This window comes from Tiliqua scincoides, chromosome 5, assembly GCF_035046505.1.
Source record: "Tiliqua scincoides isolate rTilSci1 chromosome 5, rTilSci1.hap2, whole genome shotgun sequence".
Classification (NCBI taxonomy): Eukaryota; Metazoa; Chordata; class Lepidosauria; order Squamata; family Scincidae; genus Tiliqua; species Tiliqua scincoides.
The window spans coordinates 29,104,766-29,126,558 of NC_089825.1; the positions used below are offsets into that span (position 1 = coordinate 29,104,766).

The 21,793-nt window shown below is 46.2% G+C and overlaps 1 protein-coding gene and 1 long non-coding RNA gene across 3 annotated transcripts in view; one reads left to right on the forward strand and one right to left on the reverse strand.

Moving 5' to 3' along the window:
• Positions 1-2: 2 nt before the first annotated feature.
• Positions 3-20,317, reverse strand: LOC136651285 (uncharacterized). The gene is made up of 3 exons (XR_010794508.1): positions 20,266-20,317; positions 3,399-3,462; positions 3-1,158 (listed from the first exon to the last, which is right to left on the reverse strand). It is a non-coding gene; the product is annotated as an uncharacterized lncRNA (long non-coding RNA).
• The window catches only part of GLCCI1 (glucocorticoid induced 1), a 52,028-nt gene continuing 47,516 nt past the window's right edge, over positions 17,282-21,793 (forward strand). Inside the window, exon 1 of one of the 2 annotated variants that reach the window (XM_066627537.1) lies at positions 17,282-18,052. In XM_066627537.1, coding sequence (XP_066483634.1) covers positions 17,584-18,052 — 469 coding nt within the window. In that variant the 5' untranslated portion in view covers positions 17,282-17,583. The remainder of the gene's footprint in view (positions 18,053-21,793) is intronic. The other variant, XM_066627536.1, reaches the window with a different exon arrangement.

A 21,793-nucleotide genomic window follows, 5' to 3' on the forward strand; every position in this document is an offset into this window, starting at 1 on the left:
TCTTGTGACTTTCCACCAGACTGGCCTGTTTATTCTTTAGTGGTAGATATTTGTCAGAGTGACATTTGCTTTATCGCAATGTGGTAGAAGCAGTGAGGAAACAGCAGACAGCTCAGCTGATGCAACAGTTGTGGACAATATATTATAAGGCTCTTGTCTTGAGTAGCACATTAGAATACAACCGCAGGATCACAACAAAGACTTTGGCTCCTGTGATAACACATGCTAGAGCCACATTTGTTACTGACATTAACATTGTGAAATTGTCCTCCTGTCATCCACTAAACATATAATTCTAAATATGCCTCCTTCCATATGCCTCCTCCCAAATATGCCTCCTTTTAAGTGATGGAAAAAAAAATCCACCCACAATTTTTTGATGGCTGCTTCCATACTAATCACCTCCCACACAAATGCTGGGGAACACTTAAGTAAGCATCATCATGCTGTTCTTTATTGCTCCTGAGTTGAAAATCCTCAATTTTTCTCTATTTTGTCCATTTTTTCAGTGAGTTTGAGTGCCTGTGATGTGTGTGTCATTATCCTGAAAGGACTGATGAGCCGTTGGAGACAGTAGCCATGTCTACCCTTTTGGAATTGTTTGCCCCTTCCTCAACTGACCAATAAACAGAGAACTTGGATTTGAGCCAGTTCATTGGAGCATGAAGTCCATCTGCTTTCCAAGAAGCAGATGAGTCAAAGGCTCAAGCAATCCTCCCAATCCTGCAGGTGAAACTGAATAAATGTGTACATTTTAGGAAAAGCCTTCTTTTGTCTTTCCATGAGTCTCCAGGTGCCTTAATTTTACCCCTTGTCTTGGCGTCTTTATTTGTCTCATAAACTCTTTAGTATTACTATTTTTACCTGTCTGGTCTCAGTTCACTCAGGAGGGAACTGGTTGTCCCATCTTCCCATAACACCAGTGTTCGCTATCTGTCTGGCTTTTAAGGGGACCCCCCAGAGATATGGGGGCTCTTCATTCTTCTAGGAAGGAAGTTCCCCAATTCAGACTCCTTCTGTCCATTCCAAGGCACTAGCATATACAAAAAAATCTGCCATCGCTCTGCACTTTGGAAAATCCTGGAGTGTAATGGACTTGCGCAGCAATTGCTAAAACAGTCTGGCCACCAGCTCCATAAAAGCCTCTAGCACATGGATCTGTCAGGTAAAAAAGGGAGAAAAGAGAGAAGGTCATTTTCTGATCGCTAAATGGAATTTCAAACTCTCCAGTTGCAGAGAATTGGGAGGGGGGGTATCAGAGGGCTCAAGCCTTCATGCCTTCTTCTGGGTTTGTTGGATGCATCTGGCTAGCCACTGTTGGAAGCAAGATACTGGACAATATTCACCAATGGTTTCACCTTATATGCTTATTTTCTTTGCTCCGTCCATTCGCTCCAGTTCAGTGTCTCACTGGTTTTCACTAGTTATTGAGGGTCGAATCCTAAGCTCAGCCAGCACTAGCACTGAGCTCTAGTGCTGATGTTTACAGCACCTAGCAAGTAAAAAGCACAGGTGCCGGGCCTGCAACAGTCAGATGCTGGGCCTGGTGCCGGCAGGAAGAGGACATGCTGCTGCCAGGGATATGTTCAATTGCTGGGCAGCAGTGTGGCCTCTGGGGAGTGGGCGGAGAGCAGAATGAAGGCAAGGGAAGGAACTGAGGTGGAATTGGCGGAGCTCTGTATCCTGAACTTCATGTCAGGTTGGAAGGCCCTACAGTGAGTCTCTCAAGTCTGCACTGGGAAAATAGCTGGCACACACTTGAGGAACCCCATTGTGGGGCTTGGGCTTTCCCTGAGGGAAGGAGACAAAAGTCCTCTTCCACTGAGGAAACCTCTGGCTGCTTCTTGGTGCCTGCTGAATATAGCAGTAGCTACTTTGGCACTGCTACTCCAGCAGGCGCCAGGAAGCTCAGAATTGGGCTGTCCATCATTTGTGTCTCCTGTACTACTATTTTGGAATTATCGGTCTTACAATCACCTTGAAAAAACTCGTAATTATTATTCCCATTTTACAGATAAGAAACCATACCCAAGAGATAGTTATATAGGCATAGCTGCTCAGTGGGATAAGGATTAGAAGAGATGTGCATATCACTCTCTCAGACTGAAACCTGGTCCTTTATCTATGATGCAAGACATAGTTTACATATCTTGTTTTCATTTCACCATCAGAACTGAGTAATAGCCAAAGCTTTTTTATTTTCTAGGGGACACAACCTTTGCAAACCCGATCCATGTTATGCAACAAAAGATGAGATATGTTGCTCACTCTTTATATCCTTTACCTATCTAGCTTTACCAATCTAGCATTGTGGACAGGTACTGAACAAAAACACAAGTCACTGAGGGAGAAACAATTGGGAAGAGCAGTGCATCAAATATCTTACCATTTTCCTTAAGGGCAGGATTAATTATATAACAGAGATCCATTACATTCTGTTTATGCAATTATGAAGTATTATGGCTAATGAGTTTATACTAAATCTGCAAAGAGGAATGCATAAAATACAGAGTCCACAGTCATTATAATTTCCACTTGTATACCACCGGTCATTTTGAATATTCAGCCATTTTGAATATCAGAATGAGACTGAATATTCCTTATGATTCCTTATGAGAAAATATGAATATTCCAAAACAACTTTGCAAACTGTACAATGAGACTTGGATTCCTGGCTCTATTATGAAGTATTATGGCTAATGAGTTTATACTAAATCTGCAAAGAGGAATGCATAAAATACAGAGTCCACAGTCATTATAATTTCCACTTGTATACCACCGGTCATTTTGAATATTCAGCCATTTTGAATATTCCAAAAACAACTTTGCAAACTGTACAGTGAGACTTGGATTCCTGGCTCTATCAGAAGGTACAGTGATCAGAAATGGGGATCATAAGGAATTTTCTTAGCTTAAATAACAAATGAAAAATCTCAATTATATTTTTAATTGAAATAAATTGTCTCCCTTCCTGTCCTCACACTTGCCTGCAATTGCCAACAAAGAAAACTTCCTGCCTTCATTTAACAACCTCCAAGTTCAATGAGAGGTTTCTTGTTGTTTTTTTTAAACACACAATAGACCTCAATTATGCTGCTATGTTTTAGGTTGAACTGTATGGTATCATATTTGTATACTCTGGTAGCTGCAATCCTATGTTGAGTGAGGCAACTGAAGTCTATTGATTTAAATGGGCTTAGGAACAGCTAAATTTGAATAGGATTGAGCTGCAAATTCTAAAGCTTAGCATGCATTTTTCCTCATTTTAGATTTTTTCCCCAACTTTTGGATGCTGCAGGAATATCAATTTTCTGTTACCCTCTCCTTATTTCTCTCCACCCATCATTAATTTTTAATAATATTTTACATAGTGTTGTCAATAGCTCTTCCACCAGTACCATCATGTCAATCCAAAATTCACATCTGATTCGTTCTCTTAAAGCACCTGAAACAATCCAGCACCTGAAACAAACAAAGCAAAAAATTTAAATGGAAAAATGAAAAGTGCATGGGTGTGCACACACGTACATGTGAAACCTTTGCATTTTATTTAATCATTTCCCAAAGGAATTACTCTTATATTTGTGATCTTGGCATCTGCCCAAACCCTTCATTTTCCAGCCATCAGACCTCCCTAGGCTACCCTTAACATTTAATTCAAAGTCATGACATCGTCAACAACAGTTATTCTAAAGGCTTTATGGATGGTATCCACAAAAATTTGGAGAATCAAGAGTTAAAATAAATGGAAGTACCATTTCCAAAGAGTTCAAGAAACAAGGTGAAGCAAAGTTGCTAGATAATGAAGAGACAATTTGTGGTGTCTGAACGAAAGTGCAAACATTGTGTTAGATGGACGTGTGGTGATAAGGAGACATCTATTATGGCTCATGTGACTACAGTGTTCTAGAATAACAGACAGCACTTTAGACAAAGAATGTCATGGCACCCCAGCACCTGATAAAGTAGGCTCTAGCTCATGCCACTATAAATCAGCTTGCCTTTATGGTGTCAAAGGCTATTCTTGTTTGTTTGTTTTTTGCAGATATGGGTAATCTTCTGGTACACTGTATTTGTCCCTGTTCCATGTCAGAAAACTATAATTTGGATCATGAAGGGCCTAATGTGCTCATTGGCTCCAATCTAGCCAGAGGTGTAGCCTGAGCCTAAGCATATTTTCTTGAAACTAACTGGTAATAGATACCTTGGACATCTCCTATTGGAGGATGAAACAACTTTTCACCTAAGGTCTCTGACCTGCCTGGTTAGTTCAGAAGGTGAAGTCTTCCCTCTGGTCTGGAAGCAGCTTGGCTCTCCTGTGGCTGCTGGTTTCCCCTTGTATACTGACAGTCCATTTCTGACATACAAGGGATATTGTGGAGCCAAGTCTCATGTCACCTCTAGGTTTTCCATCCATACAGATATCAGCCAAAAATTCATTATGTGGCTGTCTGTTGTCCAGCCATAAAGATGAAGACACCAGTAGCAATGTAACTGGCTCATGGACAGTTAAGGAGTTCAGTGAGGAAGTCAGCACCTCTCCTATATAATGCGATGGTGGAAGGGGAGCATGGCCTGGAGAAGAGTATATAGCAGCCCAGTTCTGTTTGGGAACCACACTTTCACACAGGTGCCAGTGCAACATCCTTCATATTCTAAGCCCATCCAAGCAACACTTCACAGGTGTAACCTTCCCAGCAATACTGACAGCATCCATGGGAACTCCGATATGTCACCCACACAGCAGCATCCTGACATCTGTGTGTGCATCATGAGTATGATGTCTAAAGAGCCAGTCACTGCATCTACCCACTCCCAACATGAGAAGCATAGCCAGAGTGAATGGAGCAGGAAGTGGGAGCAAGTACAGGGTCAATGAGCGGCCAATGTTGGAGACACGCCTGCCTGCTAGCCACTGGGAATGAGTAGCACAGCAACAGGTATTTCCACTAACCATAAGGATGTGCGTTAAGGCTATCACACACACAACATGATACAAGGATACCATACCATCCACATATCCTAAGGAGCTACAGCACCGTAAGCAAATAAGGAGAAAAAGCTAGGCATCCCTGCACCCAGGAAGTTACCTTATCCCAACCACACAAACAGCTTTTGGAATACCACAGAGGAAAAGCAGAAAGATAGCTCCCACAGAAGAAGGCAGCCATGTCTCTCCAAGGCAAGGGTTTGAGTGCTTGTGGGGACATTCACCACATGGAATGAACCTTTTTGCCAAAGGAGAACCTGGGAGAAAAGGGACAAGGGGAGCCTCAACAGCATCCAGGCAAAACAAGGACCTAGCAGCTGACTGCAAAAAGACATAGGCTGGGAGCCAGTTGGGTTTGAACCCAGCCAAGCGATGTGCCCTAACTAGCAAAACATTCATCTTTTACATGACTGGCCAGAAACATCCATAACAGAGACTATGCTAGGAAGAGGCATATAAGGAAGAGAACATAAGAACAAAAGAACAGCCCCACTGGATCAGGCCATAGGCCCATCTAGTCCAGCTTCCTGTATCTCACAGCGGCCCACCAAATGCCCCAGGGAGCACACCAGATAACAACAGACCTCATCCTGGTGCCCTCCCTTGCATCTGGCATTCTGACATAACCCATTTCTAAAATCAGGAGGTTACACAAACACATCATGGCTTGTACCCCATAATGGATTTTTCATCCAGAAACTTGTTCAATTCCCTTTTAAAGGCGTCTAGGCTAGACACCAGCACCACATCCTGTGGCAAGGAGTTCCACAGACCGACCACATGCTGAGTAAAGAAATATTTTCTTTTGTCTGTCCTAACCCGCCCAACACTCAATTTTAGTGGATGTCCCCTGGTTCTGGTATTATGTGAGAGTGTAAAGAGCATCTCCCTATCCACTCTGTCCATCCCCTGCATAATTTTGTATGTCTCAATCATGTCCCCCCTCAGGCTTCTCTTTTCTAGGCTGAAGAGGCCCAAACGCCGTAGCCTTTCCTCATAAGGAAGGTGCCCCAGCCCCGTAATCAACTTAGTCGCTCTCTTTTGCACCTTTTCCATTTCCACCATGTCTTTTTTGAGATGTGGCAACCAGAACTGGACGCAATACTCCAGGTGTGGCCTTACCATAGATTTGTACAACGGCATTATAATACTAGCCGTTTTGTTCTCAATACCCTTCCTAATGATCCCAAGCATAGAATTGGCCTTCTTCACTGCCGCCGCACATTGGGTCAATACTTTCATCGACCTGTCCACCACCACCCCAAGATCTCTCTCCTGATCTGTCACAGACAGCTCAGAACCCATCAGCCTATATCTAAAGTTTTGATTTTTTGCCCCAATGTGCATGACTTTACACTTACTGACATTGAAGCGCATCTGCCATTTTGCTGCCCATACTGCCAGTCTGGAGAGATCCTTCTGGAGCTCCTCACAATCACTTCTGGTCTTCACCACTCAGAAAAGTTTGGTGTCATCTGCAAACTTTGCCACTTCACTGCTCAACCCTGTCTCCAGGTCATTTATGAAGAGGTTGAAAAGCACCGGTCCCAGGACAGATCCTTGGGGCACACCGCTTTTCACCTCTCTCCATTGTGAAAATTGCCCATTGACACCCACTCTCTGCTTCCTGGCCTCCAACCAGTTCTCAGTCCATGAGAGGACCTGTCCTCTAATTCCCTGACTGTGGAGTTTTTTCAGTAGCCTTTGGTGAGGGACCGTGTCAAACGCCTTCTGAAAGTCCAGATATATAATGTCCACGGGTTCTCCCGCATCCACATGCCTGTTGACCTTTTCAAAGAATTCTATAAGGTTCGTGAGGCAAGACTTACCCTTACAGAAGCCATGCTGACTCTCCCTCAGCAAGGCCTGTTCGTATATGTGTTTTGAGATCCTATCTTTGATGAGGCATTCCACCATCTTACCCAGTATGGATGTTAGGCCAATTTTTATCTGGCCTCAGAGGCCCATAAATATAATTGTATGGCTAAAAAAATTGCCCACAACTTCATTCATATGAAAATTTTAAGTTGTAACCAAAAAAGACTATTCTGTTTTCTGATTTTTGCATGTTGTGCCTTCGCTGTGTCTGAGCTCATATGTTCCAGAATAGAGAGATCTTTATAATGTTAGATCAACAGCAGCTCCATTAAATCAGACAACTTGTAAAGGGATCCATGTATGGGGCAAGTTAAGTGTCTGAACCTTCCTCCTTCCAACAATTCAGATAAGAGTGACTGGAGAATACAGAAGTGTGCGACACTGGTTTTCGTAATGGCTGTTTTTCACACATTCTGTTTGGTTGATATTTATTTTCAGTACAGATTTGGTTGCATGCTATGAGTTAGAAGTGACTATTGAAAGTGATGATACAAAGCTATTTTAGAAATCACTTGTGGGTATAATATTTGGCTTCACTAAAATACAACCTTGCAATTCTAAATATAGTGGAGTACAAATTAACCTGAAATATGTTAAATATACACCTACATGTTACATAAGCAGTTTTCACTTAAGGCCCAATCCTGTCCAACTTCCCAGCACCAGTGTAGCCATGTAGCCCCAAGGTAAGGGAACATAAGAACATAAGAACATAAGAACAGCCCCACTGGATCAGGCCATAGGCCCATCTAGTCCAGCTTCCTGTATCTCACAGCGGCCCACCAAATGCCCCAGGGAGCACACCAGATAACAAGAGACCTCATCCTGGTGCTCTCCCCTACATCTGGCATTCTGACTTAACCCATTCCTAAAATCAGGAGGTTGCGCATACACATCATGGCTTGTACCCCATAATGGATTTTTCCTCCAGAAACTCGTCCAATCCCCTTTTAAAGGCGTCTAGGCTAGACGCCAGCACCACATCCTGTGGCAAGGAGTTCCACAGACCGACCACGCGCTGAGTAAAGAAATATTTTCTTTTGTCTGTCCTAACCCGCCCAACACTCAATTTTAGTGGATGTCCCCTGGTTCTGGTATTATGTGAGAGTGTAAAGAGCATCTCCCTATCCACTCTGTCCATCCCCTGCATAATTTTGTATGTCTCAATCATGTCCCCCCTCAAGCGTCTCTTTTCTAGGCTGAAGAGGCCCAAACGCCGTAGCCTTTCCTCATAAGGAAGGTGCCCCAGCCCCGTAATCATCTTAGTCGCTCTCTTTTGCACCTTTTCCATTTCCACTATGTCTTTTTTGAGATGCGGCGACCAGAACTGGACACAATACTCCAGGTGTGGCCTTACCATAGATTTGTACAACGGCATTATAATACTAACCGTTTTGTTCTCAATACCCTTCCTAATGATCCCAAGCATAGAATTGGCCTTCTTCACTGCTGCCGCACATTGGGTCGACACTTTCATCGACCTGTCCACCACCACCCCAAGATCTCTCTCCTGATCTGTCACAGACAGCTCAGAACCCATCAGCCTATATCTAAAGTTTTGATTTTTTGCCCCAATGTGCATGACTTTACACTTACTGACATTGAAGCGCATCTGCCATTTTGCTGCCCATTCTGCCAGTCTGGAGAGATCCTTCTGGAGCTCCTCACAATCACTTCTGATCTTTACCACTCGGAAAAGTTTGGTGTCATCTGCAAACTTAGCCACTTCACTGCTCAACCCTGTCTCCAGGTCATTTATGAAGAGGTTGAAAAGCACCGGTCCCAGGACAGATCCTTGGGGCACACCGCTTTTCACCTCTCTCCACTGTGAAAATTGCCCATTGACACCCACTCTCTGCTTCCTGGCCTCCAACCAGTTCTCAATCCACGAGAGGACCTGTCCTCTAATTCCCTGACTGTGGAGTTTTTTCAGTAGCCTTTGGTGAGGGACCGTGTCAAACGCCTTCTGAAAGTCCAGATATATAATGTCCACGGGTTCTCCCGCATCCACATGCCGGTTGACCTTTTCAAAGAATTCTATAAGGTTTGTGAGGCAAGACTTACCCTTACAGAAGCCATGCTGACTCTCCCTCAGCAAGGCCTGTTCATCTATGTGTTTTGAGATCCTATCTTTGATGAGGCATTCCACCATCTTACCCGGTATGGATGTTAGGCTGACCGGCCTATAGTTTCCCGGGTCCCCCCTCTTTCCCTTTTTAAAAATAGGCGTGACATTTGCTATCCTCCAATCTTCTGGTACCGTGGCCGTTTTGAGGGACAAGTTGCATACCTTAGTCAAGAGATCTGCAACTTCATTCTTCAATTCCTTAATAACCCTTGGGTGTATGCCATCAGGGCCCGGTGACTTATTGATCTTTAATTTATCAATGAGGTCTGAAACATCTTCTCTTTTAACCTCTATCTGACTTAACTCCTCGGTTAGGAGGGGCCGTTCGGGCAGCGGTATCTGCCCGAGGTCTTCTGCTGTGAAGACAGATGCAAAGAACTCATTTAATTTCTCTGCCATCTCTAAGTCTCCTTTTATCTCCCCTTTCCCTCCCTCACCATCCAGAGGGCCAACCGCTTCTCTGGCGGGTTTCCTGCTTCTAACATATTTGAAGAAGCTTTTATTATTCCCCTTAATGTTGCTGGCCATGCGTTCCTCATAGTCTCGCTTGGCCTCCCCTATCACCTTCTTACATTTCTTTTGCCACAGTTTATGTTCCTTTTTATTCTCTTCATTAGGGCAAGACTTCCATTTACGGAAGGAAGCTTCCTTGCCCTTCACAGCCTCTCTAACTTGGCAGGTTAGCCATGCGGGCACTCTCCTGGATTTAGTGGAACCCTTCTTTCTTTGCGGTATACACCTCTGCTGGGCCTCTATTACTGTTGTTTTAAGCAGCCTCCATGCACTCTGGAGAGACTGGACTCTTTTTACCCTCCCTTTCAACCTCCTTCTAACCAGCCTCCTCATTTGAGGGAAGTCCGCCCGTCGGAAGTCAAGGGTTTTTGTTAGAGATTTGCCTGGTATTCTTCCCCCAACGTGCACGTCAAAACGGATCGCAGCATGATCACTGTTCCCCAATGGCTCAGTAACGTTTACATCTCTAACCAGGTCCTGCGTACCGCACAAAATTAAATCCAGAGTCACCTGTCCTCTGGTGGGCTCCGTGACTAGCTGATCTAAGCCACAGTCATTTAGCACGTCAAGAAATCCAGTTTCCTTATCGTGACCAGAACACAAATTGACCCAGTCAATATGAGGATAATTGAAGTCCCCCATGATTACAACCCTGTCCTTCCTTGTCACCTCCCTGATCTGTTTCCTCATTTCAAGGTCCCCATCAGATTTCTGGTCTGGAGGACGATAGCACACCCCCAGTATTACATCGCTGCTCAAGCCTGGTAATTTAACCCACAGAGATTCTACGGTGGAGTCGGACCCACCTTCAATCTCTACTTTGCTGGATTCTATCCCTTCCTTAACATAAAGGGCCACCCCACCTCCAACACGCCCCTGCCTGTCCCTCCTGTAGAGTTTATAGCCCGGGATTGCGGTATCCCACTGATTCTCCGCATTCCACCAGGTTTCCGTTATGCCCACTATGTCAATATTTTCCCTTGTCACCAGACATTCCAGTTCTCCCACCTTTGCTCGTAGACTTCGGGCATTCGCATAAAAGCATTTATACATGGAATGCCCCAGGATGGGCTGCTTATTCGCTCCTTTGTCCCCGCATCCTCTCATTGTGCCAAACTGTCTATCACATCCCATATGTGATATGAACAAATGATCCCATATCTTGAGGAGGCTTCTGTGACTTTCTGCCTACCACAGGATGCAGGAGGCCTCTGTGACTGCTGCCACACCACAAGATGGTGTGCATGCCCAATTGGCACAGCTGCACTGGCCCTTGAAAATTGGATAGGATTGGGCCCTTAGTTATCTATTTGCTTAGAACAAATAAATGGTTTATTAGATAATTTTACATTTAGCTGAATACTAGTTAGCAATGGAATTTCTAAGCCACTGGCCAAGAGCAAAAGAATGTGGAATCAGCTGGTGAGAAGGAATAATATCTTGAGAACCAGCCTGGGATGTGATTTGCAGCTGCTTGTAGAAGCTTGGAAAGTGCAAGAGTTTAGCAGCCAGGATGCTGCTTTCCTTTCACACAGGAAAGGAAAATGCCTGAGAAATGGAGGTTTCTATTTGCCCACTGGGGCATTTGGTGGGCCGCTGTGAGATACAGGAAGCTGGACTAGATGGGCCTATGGCCTGATCCAGTGGGGTTGTTCTTATTTCTTATGTAGGCTGACCGGCCTATAGTTTCCCGGGTCCCCCCCTTTCCCTTTTTAAAAATAGGCGTGACATTTACTATCCTCCAATCTTCTGGCACCTTGGCCGTTTTGAGGGACAAGTTGCATACCTTAGTCAAGAGGTCTGCAACTTCATTCTTCAATTCCTTAATAACTCTTGGGTGGATGCCATCAGGGCCCGGTGACTTATTGATCTTTAATTTATCAATGAGGTCTGAAACAGATGTTTCAGACAGAAGAAGGGGAAGCAGTTGTAGAACTTACACCAGCTACTCCACAAAGCTGTTCATAACTACTCAGACACAGCAGAAGGCAAGCAATGTTCATCCAGTATTTAACACCTTACATCACTGCAAACAGGCACACCTGACTTGGGAGGCCATAGCGCATGGATCTACCATTGGGAGCACTGCATGTGTCAATCATTGGACTGGCATATGACACAAGTTGCCTCCTGGAGCAGCCTGCCCATACCCACACAGATCCTATACCCTCTGCTTCATTGCTGGCACCTGCCACCATGGCCGTTATAAGCAGGGGAAAAGAAAAGATAGCATACTGTTTGCGCCACTGACCAATGGCAGCAGAGAACGGGGAGCTTACCTTACCTTGAGAACATTCCCTTACCTTGAGGAGACCTCCATGACTGCCACCCAACTGCAGGATGCAGTACATGCCCCATTGGCACAACTAGACCTGGTTATATCAGTGCTGGAAAATTGGTTAGTATTTGGGCCTTAGAAATGAACAGTTAGCAGGTCTGAATGGCATCATCCTTAAAGAACACATGTGGGAAATTGCTACTCTTCTGACAAAAATATGCAACCCATCCCTAAAATTGGCCTCTGTGTTGGACAGTTGGAGAGTAGCCCATGCAACATTATTTTTACAAAGGGATTTTGGAGACTGGGGCAGGGAGTTATAGGCCAACTACCCAGGCTTAATGTCTGTTCTGAGCAAATTGGTGGGAAGCATTCTTCAAGATAGAATGATTAAGGCCCCAATCCTCTCCAATTTTCCACTGCCGGTGCAGCCGTGCCAATGGGACATGCACTGCGTCCTGTGGTGGGGAGGCAGTCATAAAGGCCTCCTCAAGGCAAGGGAACATTTGTTCCCTTACCTTGGGGCTGCAATGCAGCTGAACCAGTGCTGGAAAGTTGGATAGGACTGGGCCCTAAGGCTGCAATCCTAACCACACTTGCTTGAGAGTAAGTCCCATTGAACAAAATAAAACTTACTTCTGAGTAGACCTGGTTAGAATTGTGCCCTAAGTGTATAGCAGGGCAAGACTTTCTGAGGAAGAATCAGCAAAACTTCTGCAAAGGGAAGTCCCAAGGGTATTATCTCCTTAGGAGCCTGAATGATCCAAGGCCCAGATGGACCAGCAAATAGAGACAGTCCCCAGATCAACTGCATTCACTGTTTCACCAATCTAAATATTTTCTGCATGGGCTTTTCTAGTGTGTTGTAAGTAATAAATTAGTAATTATTAAAAGTATATGCTTCTAGTGTGTGCATCTATTCTCACATATTCAATATGTGCTCCCTTCTCCCTCCTGGTCAGTCATAAGCCATCAAGAGTATATGCCTAATTACACACTGGACAAATGGCAGGAAGTCCTTTCCTTCATTGCCTCTTCTAAGAGAAAAGCCCAAGCACAGCAAAGAGACAAATGGATAGTAGCTCCCCTTTTCAAGGGTGAAAGTCCTAGTTCACAAGAAGAGCAGATGAGGTAGTAACACTGGCAATCCTGCCCTCTGTGCCACCAGGGGCCAGGACTGCAGAATGTCCCACCACTGAGAAGAATGCCAGGCCTCGCACAATCAGGGACCTGGTGCATGTCGGCACCAACGACGTGGGTAAGTGTAGCTGGGAGGTCCTGGAGGCCAAATTTAGGCTTTTAGGCAGGAAGCTGAAAGCCAGGACCTCAAAGGTAGCGTTCTCTGAAGTGCTACCTGTTCCACGCGCAGGGCCAGCTAGGCAGGCGGAGATCAGGGGTCTCAATGCGTGGATGAGACGGTGGTGTAGGGAGGAGGGGTTTAGATTCGTTAGGCACTGGGGAACGTTTTGGGACAAGCGGGGCCTGTACAAGAGGGACGGGCTCCATTTGAACCAGAATGGAACCAGACTGCTGGCGCATAACATTAAAAAGGTGGCAGAGCAGCTTTTAAACTGATCCCTGGGGGAAGGCCGACAGGAGCTGAGGGGCATCCGGTTCGGGACTCCTCATCCCTATGGGATGAGGATGGGGAGGTTAGAGAACAACAAGACAAAGGCAGGGTAGGAGAAGAAATTGGGAAAGGTAGGGTGATGGGATGTGATAGACGGTTTGGCACAATGAGAGGATGCGGGGACAAAGGAGCAAATAAGCAGCCCATCCTGGGGCATTCCGTGTATAAATGCTTTTATGCGAATGCCCGAAGTCTACGAGCAAAGGTGGGAGAACTGGAATGTCTGGTGACAAGGGAAAATATTGACATAGTGGGCATAACGGAAACCTGGTGGAATGCGGAGAATCAGTGGGATACCGCAATCCCGGGCTATAAACTCTACAGGAGGGACAGGCAGGGGCGTGTTGGAGGTGGGGTGGCCCTTTATGTTAAGGAAGGGATAGAATCCAGCAAAGTAGAGATTGAAGGTGGATCCGACTCCACCGTAGAATCTCTGTGGGTTAAATTACCAGGCTTGTGCAGCAATGTAATACTGGGGGCGTGCTATCGTCCTCCAGACCAGAAATCTGATGGGGACCTTGAAATGAGGAAACAGATCAGGGAGGTGACAAGGAAGGACAGGGTTGTAATCATGGGGGACTTCAATTATCCTCATATTGACTGGGTCAATTTGTGTTCTGGTCACGATAAGGAAACCGGATTTCTTGACATGCTAAATGACTGTGGCTTAGATCAGCTAGTCAAGGAGCCCACCAGAGGACAGGTGACTCTGGATTTAATTTTGTGCGGTACGCAGGACCTGGTTAGAGATGTAAACGTTACTGAGCCATTGGGGAACAGTGATCATGCTGCGATCCGTTTTGATGTGCACGTTGGGGGAAGAATACCAGGCAAATCTCTAACAAAAACCCTTGACTTCCGACGGGCGGACTTCCCTCAAATGAGGAGGCTGGTTAGAAGGAGGTTGAAAGGGAGGGTAAAAAGAGTCCAGTCTCTCCAGAGTGCATGGAGGCTGCTTAAAACAACAGTAATAGAGGCCCAGCAGAGGTGTATACCGCAAAGAAAGAAGGGTTCCACTAAATCCAGGAGAGTGCCCGCATGGCTAACCAGCCAAGTTAGAGAGGCTGTGAAGGGCAAGGAAGCTTCCTTCCGTAAATGGAAGTCTTGCCCTAATGAAGAGAATAAAAAGGAACATAAACTGTGGCAAAAGAAATGTAAGAAGGTGATAGGGGAGGCCAAGCGAGACTATGAGGAACGCATGGCCAGCAACATTAAGGGGAATAATAAAAGCTTCTTCAAATATGTTAGAAGCAGGAAACCTGCCAGAGAAGCAGTTGGCCCTCTGGATGGTGAGGGAGGGAAAGGGGAGATAAAAGGAGACTTAGAGATGGCAGAGAAATTAAATGAGTTCTTTGCATCTGTCTTCACGGCAGAAGACCTCGGGCAGATACCGCTGCCCGAACGGCCCCTCCTAACCGAGGAGTTAAGTCAGATAGAGGTTAAAAGAGAAGATGTTTCAGACCTCATTGATAAATTAAAGATCAATAAGTCACCGGGCCCTGATGGCATACACCCAAGGGTTATTAAGGAATTGAAGAATGAAGTTGCAGATCTCTTGACTAAGGTATGCAACTTGTCCCTCAAAACGGCCACGGTACCAGAAGATTGGAGGATAGCAAATGTCACGCCTATTTTTAAAAAGGGAAAGAGGGGGGACCCGGGAAACTATAGGCCGGTCAGCCTAACATCCATACCGGGTAAGATGGTGGAATGCCTCATCAAAGATAGGATCTCAAAACACATAGACGAACAGGCCTTGCTGAGGGAGAGTCAGCATGGCTTCTGTAAGGGTAAGTCTTGCCTCACGAACCTTATAGAATTCTTTGAAAAGGTCAACAGGCATGTGGATGCGGGAGAACCCGTGGACATTATATATCTGGACTTTCAGAAGGCATTTGACACGGTCCCTCACCAAAGGCTACTGAAAAAACTCCACAGTCAGGGAATTAGAGGACAGGTCCTCTCGTGGATTGAGAACTGGTTGGAGGCCAGGAAGCAGAGAGTGGGTGTCAATGGGCAATTTTCACAATGGAGAGAGGTGAAAAGCGGTGTGCCCCAAGGATCTGTCCTGGGACCGGTGCTTTTCAACCTCTTCATAAATGACCTGGAGACAGGGTTGAGCAGTGAAGTGGCTAAGTTTGCAGACGACACCAAACTTTTCCGAGTGGTAAAGACCAGAAGTGATTGTGAGGAGCTCCAGAAGGATCTCTCCAGACTGGCAGAATGGGCAGCAAAATGGCAGATGCGCTTCAATGTCAGTAAGTGTAAAGTCATGCACATTGGGGCAAAAAATCAAAACTTTAGATATAGGCTGATGGGTTCTGAGCTGTCTGTGACAGATCAGGAGAGAGATCTTGGGGTGGTGGTGGACAGGTCGATGAAAGTGTCGACCCAATGTGCGGCGGCAGTGAAGAAGGCCAATTCTATGCTTGGGATCATTAGGAAGGGTATTGAGAACAAAACGGCTAATATTATAATGCCGTTGTACAAATCTATGGTAAGGCCACACCTGGAGTATTGTGTCCAGTTCTGGTCGCCGCATCTCAAAAAAGACATAGTGGAAATGGAAAAGGTGCAAAAGAGAGCGACTAAGATGATTACGGGGCTGGGGCACCTTCCTTATGAGGAAAGGCTACGGCGTTTGGGCCTCTTCAGCCTAGAAAAGAGACGCTTGAGGGGGGACATGATTGAGACATACAAAATTATGCAGGGGATGGACAGAGTGGATAGGGAGATGCTCTTTACACTCTCACATAATACCAGAACCAGGGGACATCCACTAAAATTGAGTGTTGGGCGGGTTAGGACAGACAAAAGAAAATATTTCTTTACTCAGCGCGTGGTCAGTCTGTGGAACTCCTTGCCACAGGATGTGGTGCTGGCGTCTAGCCTAGACACCTTTAAAAGGGGATTGGACGAGTTTCTGGAGGAAAAATCCATTATGGGGTACAAGCCATGATGTGTATGCGCAACCTCCTGATTTTAGGAATGGGTTAAGTCAGAATGCCAGATGTAGGGGAGAGCACCAGGATGAGGTCTCTTGTTATCTGGTGTGCTCCCTGGGGCATTTGGTGGGCCGCTGTGAGATACAGGAAGCTGGACTAGATGGGCCTATGGCCTGATCCAGTGGGGCTGTTCTTATGTTCTTATGTTCTTCAGCAGGCTAGGGAAAGCAACCTGTGACCACTTACGGCCCTCCATGGGCCTTCTGAGGCCTCAAGAAGGCCTTAAATGTCACTTCCAGTTTTCACCTTTACTGGCCCTTGAAAGGTCTTCTAAGGGCCTTAAACATCACTTCCAGTTTTCAGCTAAAACCAAGGTTTAAAGGCCCTCCAAAGTTCTTGGGGGGGAGGGGGGAAGAAAGGCACCACTGCCCAATCAGTATTTCAGCCCAATCCAATGCATGTCTACTAAGTCCCATTATAGTCAATGGGACTTACTCCTAGGTAAGTGTGGCTAGGATTGGGTTGTCAGAGGCCAATCCCATGCATGTCTACTCAGAAGTAAGTCCCATCAGAGTCAATGGGGCTTACTCCGAGGAAAGTGTGGATAGGATTGCAGCCTTAGACAAGTTCACATCAAAGGGGAAAAGCAGAATGGAAACAGGTAGCCCAGAACATGTGTTGGTCACGTGCTTCCAAAAGCTCAGCCTGCTGATTGGGCAATTTCCACTGCCCCCTCCCCTCCGCTTTCGCACAAAGCAGCTCCTCACGCCGACCCCTCCCTCCTCTCCGCTCCCCCTCCAGGTGACTGCGGGCCGCCAATTGGTCGGCGGCGCTGTTACTCCGGGGCCGGCGCCCAATCAGGTGGGAGGTAACGGAGGCAGGGCGTCCAATGGGCGCGGGGCTGGACGCCCCTCGCCCGCCGCGGACGGGGCGGCGGAGCGCCATTCGGAGGGAGGGCGGCGGCGGCGGCGGAGGCGGTGCCGGTGCTGCTGTGTGGCGGCCGGCTGCAGCTGCGGGAGCGCGCTCCAACCCCCCACCCTCCCCTCAGCCGCAGACGATGTGAGGCGCGCGAGGGGCTGCGCTGCCGAGGCGGGCGGGCGGGCAGCCGGTGCTCCTGCGCGGCGCTAGCTGGTGCGGAGCCCCTGCCTCGCTCGGGCCCGTCCCGTGCGTCCCCGTCCTCCGCTCCAGGGAGGGGGCCGCCAGCGAGCGCCCCCCGCCGCCATGTCCAGCTCCTCCTCGCAGACCCCCCCGCACCACCCGCCGCCTCAGAGGATGCGACGCGGCGCCGCCGGCTCCCCCACCAGCAGCGTCGGGGCCGCGGCCGGCGGCGGCGGAGGAAGCGGCGCCCCTGGCGGCAGCGCCGGGACTAGCCGGCTGCTCCAGCCCATCCGCGCCACCGTCCCCTACCAGCTCCTGCGCGGCAACCAGCACAGCCCGACCCGTTCGTCGGCCGCTTCCGCCTCCGTGGGGAGCAACACCGGCCCGGGGGGCCCTCGCAGCAGCCCGCCCCCGTCCAGTTCCACCCCGCCGCTCGCCCCAGCGGCTGCCCCTGCGGCCACGCCGGGCACGGGCGCCGCGGCCGAGCCGGGGAGGGTGAAGGCCAGCCAGCGGCGCTCCCCCGACAGCAGCCACGGCAGGCGGAGGAGCATCTCGCCCGACAGGAGGAGCCCCAGTTCTCCCGTCTGCAGAGGTAACTCCCCCTTCTGTCAGTCCTTTGGGGCAGGGACCCTCTCACTGACTCGCACCCCGATCCCTGGCATGTCTACTGGGAAGTAAGTCCCGTTCTAGTCAGTGGGACTTACTCCCAGGTAAGTGGATAGGATTGCAGCCTTGGAGTCCAGTCCTATCTGTTTACTTCTAGTAGTCTATCATTCTAGTCCATGGGGCTTACTCCCAGGTAAGCGTGGATAGGATTGCAGCTTTAGAGCCCAAGTGTCTGCATGTCTACTCAGAAGTAAGTCCCATGATAGTGGGGCTCACTCCCAGGTTAGTGTGGATAGGACTGCAGCCTTAGAGCCCAATCCTGTCTGTCTGCTAAGAAGCCCCAATCTAGTCAATGGGGCTTGCTCCCAGATAAGTGTGGATAGGATTGCAGCCTTAGAGCCTAGTCCTATTCATGTCTACTCAGAAGTCCCATTCTAGTCAATGGGGCTTACTGTCAGGTAAGTGTGGAAGGATGGTGGCCTCATTTTACTGTATCAACTGCTTTGTGAACTACTTCTTTGTTGAAAAGCAGTATGTAAATATTCTTAGTAATATTAACAAAGTCATGCACACATGTACAGGGAGGGGCGCTGAGCCTTGATCCCTCTTCTCTCCATTGTCAGCACCTAAGGGCACAACAGACCTTTGAGGCACCCCTGAAAAGAAAACAAACTTCTGAGGAGAGATGAGGCTTCAGGGCCCCAGTCCTTTCCAACTTCCCTGTACTGATATGGCTGTGCCAGTGGAGTATGTGCGCTGTATTCCTGATGCGGACAGTCACAAAGCCTTCCTCAAGGCATGGGGCTGCTTGTTCTCTTGTCTCCCAGTGCAGTCCTAGGTAGGTCTACTCAAAAGTAAATCCCATTGTCTTCAGTGGGCCTACTCCCAGGAACTTGTGCATAGGATTGTAGCTTCAGCCCTGGAAAGTTAGAGATAGGATTGGTCCTCCGTTTTGTGACATGACCCCCCCATCCCTCTACTCAGCTTGCCAATCCAGCTGTTCAATTTTGTGCAAGTTTACTCAGAAGTAACTCCCACTGTGTGGAGTGGAACTTCTTCCCCGGTAAGGGTGCAAGCCAGCCTGATCAGGATGGTCCAAGCATAAGCTTCACAAATGCTGGGGAGGCCTTTCTTCCAGCTGGAGCCTGAAATAGGATGAATGTCAAGTGGGTTTTAATGTTGAGCTGCCCCTTTAATGCTCTGTTTGGTGTAGTACTGGTAATAGAGGTGCTTAAAGGAGGGTCAAGCTGTCCCACTCTAACTCACATTTGGGTGAGGTGACCAGATTAACCGATATAAGTGATAAAGTCTGAGGTATGGGAACCACAGCTATTTTTCATTGACTAATCAAGAATGCAGCATACAGCTTGTGTGTGTTGCAGGCTTGGCTTGTGTCCTGAAGCAAGATTCTCAATTTAATACCTCTTAAAGCACAGGGAGAAGCTTTAGGGGAGCATCAATTGGCCTGTGTTCATGCCTTGTATAGGAACTTTTCTAATCCATTTCAGTGACTGTACAGGCAAACAAACCAGATTGTTTCTGATAAGCTAACCTAGTCTTTGTATGCTTTATTTCTCTTTAAGAGGGTCCCAAGATATTTTGTCTGCACAGGAGCCAGATTTGAGGGAAGTCATTTTCTTCAAGCCTGTAGGATATTTATTCTTGAGTAACAATTAGATATAATGTTAGTATTGGTGGAAGTATTCATGTTGCCTTTTACCTTCACCACAGGAGCGAATACAAACTGGCTGAAATAAGCACATGTTAATACAAGTACAGATTGTTAGTACTAACATCAGTGCAGCTACTTGTGCAGTTTTTCCAATCCTGTGATGCAGAACTGTACTATTAGGGGCTAGAACCCTGCTTCCAGTTGATCAAGTTTAAAATAATTCCTTCCCCTTAACTGTAACCACTTTTGTAAAGCTAAAAGTAAACCATCAATATTGGCATCTGGAAACTTCCAACACGAGTTCCTTAGAATACTGTTAAATTTGTAATTTAATAGTAGGGCTATGATCCTTTATGCACTTTCCTGGAAGTAAGCCCTATTGAACACAGTAGGAGTTACTTTCAAATAGACATGCGTATGGTTGTGCTGTGAGAGTCACCAGATCTGATGCAAAATTAAACCAAAAAATGCTTTGAAAAGTTGAAGATGGAATTCTTGCTATGTTTAATTTTAAGCTGAATAAATACCTTGGGTTGAATTCTGTGGCCGTTTTAGCTGTCCACTCCCCCTTCTTCTGCACTTCAGCAGTTGAATGAATCATACTAAATGCACTACTTATCATGCTATAGCTATCGGGCATCATGCATCTTTCAGCACTTCTGTTTCTTTAATCATGCCAAGTCTGTGTTTCATTTCAGCACCAAATTAAGTACTCCTCTTTGACTTAGTATGGAAAGTACTGAGTTGAAGGCATCCTCCCCTTATTTGCAAGGGTTTAGTTATGTAGGTAAGGTTATTTGGATCACATCAAATCATTTGCTACATGTTTCTATGAATTGCTGCTTTTAGTATGTTTTACTGCAAAAAAGTATGCTAAATCGCTTCTTTGCATCCTAATCTTTGAGATTCTTATGAAAATACCATTGACTGTCTAAATCAAGCCTAGTGTAAAAAAGGGGAAGTTTAATTCATGTTCTTTGATCTAGAAAATTTCCCCATAAAGGAAAAGGCTTACAAGTGTGTGCAGTCCTAGTCAAGCTAACCAAAACCATGTTTTGCTTGTAACCCTCCCTGCCTCTAAATGGAAAATTGATGAGAAGTCTTCTGGTATTTGAAATCTGCACTTTACATAAAAGCGAAAAAAGGGAGGGTGTGTTGGGAAAAATACTGTAGCCTCTTAGTGTATATATAACTGTTGTGTTTTCCCAAGAACACCCTATTTTTTAAAGGGAATGAACTTACAATTGTTACCTTGCATCTAGTTATTCAGTCTTGTAAATTAGAACTGAATGATTTCATTAAACTTGTTTGAGCCTGCCTTAAGTCATAGTAGCAGCATCCAGAGCTTGATATAGTTAGGAGTAAAAGACATAATTATATATGAATCAGCTGCCAAGAACTGTTAACTGTGGGAGGAAATGACCCCCCCTCCGCATAGTTAAGCCAGTTTCTAAAGAAAATGGATATCTCTGGGTAAATCTGAATGAAAACAAAGTGATAGTCATGCACTGGCCATTATCAATTTCTGTATTCATAGGTGTCTACTGCTTTTAGATGGCAGAATAACAATCTAATTCTCTAAATTTAAAATGTTTAAACTAGAGAAACTCCACAAAATATCCCTTGTGAGTCAGTGTTCATAGAGTATGGATAATGATCAATTCTACTCTCCTGATTTGATCTGTTCTGTTGGGCCTTTTACTGATGTAATAAAGTTGGAATGGTAGCCTGTATTATAGGATAGTTGCAGAGAACTCAAGAGGTGCTTTGGAGGTGCTTTCCCAGTACTGAGAGACAGTAAATCTGGCTTTTAATTATTGCTCAAAATTGAGCTTATTTTAACAGCTGCCAGTGGCATATTGTATTAATAAACTTTATATCTGTTATAGTTCAGAATGTGTCTAAAATGAAAAGTGTAATCTTGCTTTCTTTTTGCATTAGTGCTTATACTGCAGTCCATGGCTTTGGTTATGCAAGTGAATTGTAGCATTCATTTTTCTTCTGGGGACATCTATGACTTGAACAGGAAATATTTTCTTATATAGATGGTTAAGT